Source organism: Molossus molossus, unplaced genomic scaffold (genome assembly GCF_014108415.1).
Source record: "Molossus molossus isolate mMolMol1 unplaced genomic scaffold, mMolMol1.p scaffold_m16_p_2, whole genome shotgun sequence".
NCBI lineage: Eukaryota > Metazoa > Chordata > Mammalia > Chiroptera > Molossidae > Molossus > Molossus molossus.
Genome location: NW_023425355.1, coordinates 28,310,277 through 28,316,884, shown reverse-complemented (window position 1 = coordinate 28,316,884; position 6,608 = coordinate 28,310,277). Strand labels below are relative to the sequence as shown.

General features: G+C 42.2%; 1 protein-coding gene across 2 annotated transcripts; it reads right to left on the bottom strand.

Annotated features, from left to right (window-relative positions):
• Positions 1-3,032: 3,032 nt before the first annotated feature.
• Positions 3,033-6,183, bottom strand: ARMCX1 (armadillo repeat containing X-linked 1). Of its 2 annotated transcripts, XM_036271138.1 has the most exons (3): positions 5,957-6,183; positions 5,098-5,210; positions 3,033-4,853 (listed from the first exon to the last, which is right to left on the bottom strand). In XM_036271138.1, exon 3 carries the CDS (start codon positions 4,717-4,719, stop codon positions 3,352-3,354), a length of 1,368 nt encoding a protein of 455 aa, XP_036127031.1. In that variant the 5' UTR covers positions 4,720-4,853; positions 5,098-5,210; positions 5,957-6,183; the 3' UTR covers positions 3,033-3,351. The 2 variants fall into 2 exon arrangements, with proteins under 2 accessions (XP_036127031.1, XP_036127032.1); XM_036271139.1 differs by lacking the exon at positions 5,098-5,210.
• Positions 6,184-6,608: the final 425 nt, after the last annotated feature.

Genomic DNA, 6,608 nt, shown 5'->3' with positions numbered 1-6,608 from the left:
TGTGCACTGTTGGTTGGAATGTAAATTGGTATAGCCATGATAGAAAACAGTATGGAGCATCCTCAAATAATTAAAAAATAGAACTACCAAAAGATCCAGCAATCCCACTTCTGTGTATATATCTAAAGGAAAGGAAATGAGGACCTCAGAGAGTATCTGCATCCCCATCTTTCATGTTCATTGCTGCATTACTCACAATAGTCAAACTATGGAAACAACCTAAGTGTCCATCAGTGGATGGATAGATAAATAAGATGTGGTGTATAAATACAGTTGAATGTTATTTGGTCATGAGAAAGGATATCTTGCTGTTTGTGACAACTTGGATGAAACTTGAGGGTATTATGCTAAATGAAATAAGTCAGAGAAAGATAAATACTGTATGCTATCACTTATATGTTGAATCTAAAAAAAGCCAAACTCAGAGAAACAGAGATCAGAGAGGTAGTTACCAGGGGCTGCGGTATAGGGGTATGTGGGGGAAATATTGGTTAAAGGGTATAAACTTACAGTTATAAGATTAACAAGTGCTAGGGATCTAATGTACAGCATGGTGATTTTAGTTAATAATACTGTATTATATACTTGAAAGTTGCTAAAAGACTCGATATTAAATTTTTTGACTCTCTTAAAAAATGTAACAGGATGGAGGTGGTAGCTAATGCTATGATGGTAATCATTTTGCAATATAGAAATGTATTAAATGAACAGGTTGTATACATTAAACTTACAGTTATAGGTCAATTACATCTCAATAAAGCCAGGGAAACAGTCATTTGTGTGTGACGGAATGGCACCTTAGAAAAAGAAAAACCAAAAATTACCCACCCTCTCTTTCAGTTAATTAAGTTTATTCATTTTTATTTATCAACTGCTATGTTACAGCACTATTTTAGCACTTTATATACATTGCCTCATTTAATCATACTATATAAGGACTCATTATCCACATCTTGACAACTCATTTATCATTTTAACACATCTCCCTTTTTGGTCTAAAAATTTTTCCACTCAGTATGTGCTCCAAACAAATCTATATAAACCCTACCCATTCTCTCATTCTATCATCTCCTTCATTTTATTTCTAACCTAACCTGCAATCAATATTTTTCTTTCCCAGCAATTATACCAAAAAATCAACATATATTACAGATGAGAAAATACAGATGAGGAAAAAGTTTAGAATATTAAATTTATGCATTATCCTATTACTCATAACCATTATTATTTTTATATATAGCCTTTCAGAACTTTTAATGCATATAAATGTTTTATATTTTAAAAAAATGGAATATACAATGTATACAGTTGTTAGCTGGTTTTCCACTTAAGATTATACAATGATTTTTTTCCAAGTAAATAAAAGTAAATGTCCATCAATGTTTTCAAGAGCTGCACAATGTTTAAATGTGCAGATATAATTTAATTTGTTTAACCAAGTGCCTATTTGGAGACACTTGCCTAATTAATTTTTTCACACTTCACACTGATACAAGCTAATTATTTGGTTATTTCCTAAGGATAAATTTGTTTTTTATAATTATATTAAAATAATACTTTATTACCAGCCTATGAATCAGAGGATTGTGTAAAGAAGTTACTCTACTTCACACAGTGGAATGCACCGTGTGACTCCAGAAGGTGACTGACAGGCCTCCTGAGCAGCTATGCCTTAGGAGGCCTGCAGAGGGCCCAGGCCAGGTCTACAACAGCATCTGCTGCTGCAGTGCCAGCGTGGGGGAGGTTCTGGAACACTTCTTAATTTTCTTAGGGCTGCTGGTGTGCCTGGTGTACAAGGTAAAGTGGGTGAGATTCTCCAAATGTATTCTTCTGCACTTCCAGAAAGTTTTACCAAGGTCTTCCTTGAAGTCAGTGGGACAAGTGAGCAAGGAAGGAAAGCATTACATCTCTTTGTTTTTGTTGTTTCTGTTTATTACAAAAAGATACATTGCATCCTTTCCCTTTGAGAGCGTAATTCTAAGGACAAATCTATACCTATGGAATTACTGCATCAAAGAGCATGTACATCTTCAGGGCTTCTGAAACGTGTGTCCAAATGGACCTTGTACCAGTGTATGCTCCCACTTCACACTTTGAAAGTGCCCCTCCCCCCTCGCCCTTATCACTCTCTGGGTTGGGAGAAAGGGGGATCTTCCTCATTATGAATACCAACAGCTCTCTCAGTGGTTCCATAAAGGCCCTGCTTCAACCAGCAATGACATTGCACACCTTTATCGTCTTGTACTTGGACTATGGTGGTAACTTCCTAACTGGTGTTCCAATCTTCGGTGGCCAGTCCTGTCCCCTTCCCAACTCAGACCCATCCTGCACACAAATCAGCCACATTGTTTCCCTTTCATCTTGTCACTCCCATGGTCATAAAAGGCTTTGGTGTCTCCAAGGGTTGGATGGAGTAATATGCAGACACCTCAGTGTAACAATTAAGGACCCTCCATGAGTGGGACTCACCCCAACTCTGGACTATATTTCTCATCATTCTCTTTCCCATACTTTGCACTCAGGCAGGCCAGCCCCCTCTCTGGAGCAGGATTTCCATCTCCATGCCTTTTTTCCCACTACTCCTCCCTACTCCAATGCCCTTCTGCTGTTTTTATCCTATCCTTCAAGCTCAGCTTACTTAAATGTCTTAAGTGTCCCCTCTTCTGTGAAACTAACTCTGAGCACTGTTGCCTGCAGAAGTTTCTGCCACCTCTAAGCACTAATAGGAAGCAGCTAGCCATGATCCTTAGCTCTTGCTTTAATTAATATCTTTTTTTTTTTTTTTTTTGGTACTCGCCCCTAGCGGGAACTGAACCCAGGACTCTCTGGTCCACAGGCCGATGCTCCAACAGCTGAGCCAAACCGGCCAGGGCTATTAATATCTTTTTGTTTCCATAAATCTTGCCTCCCCAAATAGATCATAAACTCAAGAACATGATAAATTTCTTTTTTGATGGTTAAAACACACAACTTTATTGATAAAACACAAGTCTAAGATTAACAAATGTCAACCAATACAAAAGTGTAGGTTATTTATGATTAGTTTGCTGTCAGTTTAGGTAAAGAGTAAAAATATCTCAATCTAGGTAGCAAGATGGAATCAATTAAGTGCTTTCTTTGTAGAAGCTCTAGTGTTCATTTGGCATCCTTAAAATGGTCCAGCCTAAAACTAACCATTACAACCAGCATCAATGTTAATCTGTGATATCCATTATTCCAAAATAGCAGCTGAAAAGATCTCTTTGCCATATAAACACAGTGAAAAACAAAGAATTTACCAAATGTATTGTTCCCAAGTGCAAAATAAAAAATAAAAAAAAGTATCTCTTTATTGTTTGTGACAGACTCAGATTAAAGTTTGGTCAATACTTTGAGAACTTTTACTTTCACCACCAGATCACTGTGATTTGCTAATGCTTTGATTTTCTTAACACACACCCCAGATTCTTTGAATAAGAAAAAAAGTGAACTTCTGCTGAATTCTTTTCTGGATGATGAAAGCCCTTCATTTTTTATGTTGTCATTTATATTATCAAATAGGGTTAGGATATTAAGAAGAATCTCTCTGTCCCATTCTTTATTAAAGAGGGAAATCAGTTCTGATGGTACTTTACAACTGACCAGCTCTCTTGTAATGGCTGGATTTTCAGTAAAGTTTATAAGTAGTTTCATAATCTGAATCTTAGTGAAGTAATTTCCCAGGAATAACAAAGCAAAAAAGTCTGGAAAAGAATAGGAAAGCAAATGTTGGTAATGATTAGTCACAGTCATGTTTGTTAACAGTCTTAGTCCAGCCATCTGCACAGCTGAGTCCAAGCGACAAATCACAGTGTCATCACACACTTGACTGATATATGTCTTAATCTTGCTCTGATTTTCAGCATTCACACTCAAGTTATTAAGGGCATTGTAAGCCTTTTCCCTAATAATAGGATCTTTTGTTTTTATCAATTTTGCAATAATTGGGAGACCACCCAATTCCCGAATGGCATTTTGGTTAAATGAATATGCTGCATTGTTACCGAGAGTGACCAAGGCAACTTCTTGAATAAAAGGATCATTTGTTCTTTCCAAGATGTTAAGAACCTTTTGAAGGTCTGTAGCACCTAGAATATCATCAATTTTATATGGAAAGTTGAACTTGCCCCTTCGAACAGGCCATGTTGTAGCTGGAGTCCTGGTGCTCTTAGCTCGGGCCCTTCCCTTGGACTTTCCACTTGCCTTGCTCCCAGCCTTAGCCCCACTCCTTGTGGGGTGGCAGCCTCCACCCCTGCCTCCTGGGCAGGGTAAACTTGGTGCAAGAGTCCTAGTCCCAGATATGGTACCTAACCTGGCCACTTTGCCCATCTTTGTACTTGCCTGTTCTTTCAGTGTGCTGAAAAGGGCCTTGGCCTTGGCCTCTAGGCCACCTCCTCTCTGGGCCCCTGAGTGCACTTCCACCTTTCCATCCGGACCACTCTTGAGTTCCACACCCACTTCTTCCTTGCCCTTTGAGTCACCCTGAAGTCTGGCTCTGGCCCCCATCCCAGTATTAGCTCCTCTCCCAGTCTCCACCCCGATCTCTGTAATGTCACTAGATTCCTCATCTTCGTCATCGTCGTAGTCCCAGATTTTCTCATTGTCATCTCTTCCCCAGGTTAGTCTGTATACGCAGTAGCAAGCGCCAGCCCCAATCACCACACCAGCAGCCACACAGCCAGCTTCCCGAGTTCGACCCATACTGAGGCGAATGTCTGAGCCGAATTCTTAACCCAAGCAGTGCAGGCTTGCTGTGGCTCAGAGTTATCTGAAGTCCGGGCAGAATCTTTAGCTATAGCTGGTAGGCTTTTCAGCAGCTGCAGATACAGCAGCACCTAGGAAAGAAGGAAAGACTTGATGTTTCAGTCTTCTCCTTTTGTGCCTTTGCATGCAGACAAACTAAACTAGGGGCAGACAAAAGGACTGGGACATGGAAGGGACTCAGGGCTAGATCACTGGTCCCTTTCCTACATTGGGAAGTTAATTTTGAAAATTTTCTCCACCTCCAGATTCTCCAACCTCACGTTCAACCACGGCACCCCAGTTCATTTAATTTAAGGTATCTAATCAGTTCCCTACCTCCTCTGCCCCTCTAGATGTCCTGGGTGCAGTGGCACCCTCACATACACCCACACAGGTCCAGATAATGTCTTCCTTTTCTTTCTTGCCTGGAAGTACAGTGTTCTGCAAATCTGCATACATAAGGGGTGGGGAGGGAATTACTAACAGCTTAGAGAGCAGATGACCTCACCCAGGACTGGACATAGGTCTGTGTCTGGAATCCCTGGCTCTCCTTGGCAGAGACCAGTATTTCCCACCTACATTATATTCCTCTCCTCACAGTGCTTAGGCTTTGACGTTCATTAGCTCCCTCTCAGCCTCCTTCAATCAACTCCAATCCTCCACCCCATCCCCACCCCTGAAAATCACTTTCTCTAAAGATGATGCCACACTCCCCTAACAAAATAGATGGCAATGGAGCTTCTGTGTAGAAGCCAGACAGAGATAACATGTCAATTTCATTCTTGCCTCCACCACCCCACCATCTCAGAGGTACCAAGGAAGTCCTAACTAAGACATACCAATTTCCACTGCTCTGGAGGAATTTTCTTCATCCCTCAACTTGTTCTCCACCTAAGCACTGACAATTCTGGGACCGTGTGTATAACGGGCAGACCAATACCAAGGATTGTACCCCAAAGGGTAATCTGGAGCAAGGTTTTTCCCTAAGCCCACCCCGGGACTCTCGTGGTACCCTCCCCCTTCCAGCCACTTCTTTCCCTGTCTTGTACCAGCAGAGAACTTTGTTTTGGAAGCTCCGAAATGGTGTAGAGGAGGGAAGGAGGGGGATTCAGAGGAGGCCCACTCGAGATTGTACGCTTCACCATTCTCCACCCCAAGGACCCACAAACAGTCCAGCACCCTCACTCTGACCTACTTGTTTCTGGGCAATGTGTCTCTTCTTCCTGCTCTCGGTCTGATTGATCTTCACGCACAAGATCCACTGACACAGACTGGCGACTCGGCAGAAACAGATGGAGGGGCGCACAGAACAGCACTTCAGAGTCCTCAAACCAGCTTTTCCGAATTCAAGGTCCTGGTAGTCAAACGGATTTTACCTTTTCTTTTCTCATCCTACACTCACTTCTCAGGACCCCGCGGACATCAGCCCTCTTCCGGCACAACGTCCACTCTCGCCCTGCCTCAGCCCACCCCTCCACTCCCAGCGGACGGCCATTTTCCCAACAAAAAACCACACCCCTTTGAAACAACTGGAAAGAAGAGAGGCGAGGGCAGGGGGACGGACGGGGGAGGAACTATGGAAAACGGACGGAAAGACCCTCCCCGACGCATCCCCACCCCTCCTCCACTGAATACAACCATTTTTTTCGGTATGCTCTGTTACATCCATTTTCCTACTTATATAATAGCAGAGAGATAGCTGGACAGTCATTAATGGGACCTAGATAAGGCAAGGACGTCAGCCATCCCCGCCCTTCTCGTTGGCAGCGGGGCGATACCCGCTTTACACTGACATGCAGGGATTCCGGGCAGATTCTTTGTTCCATTACTTTGAGTGGTACAGCGCC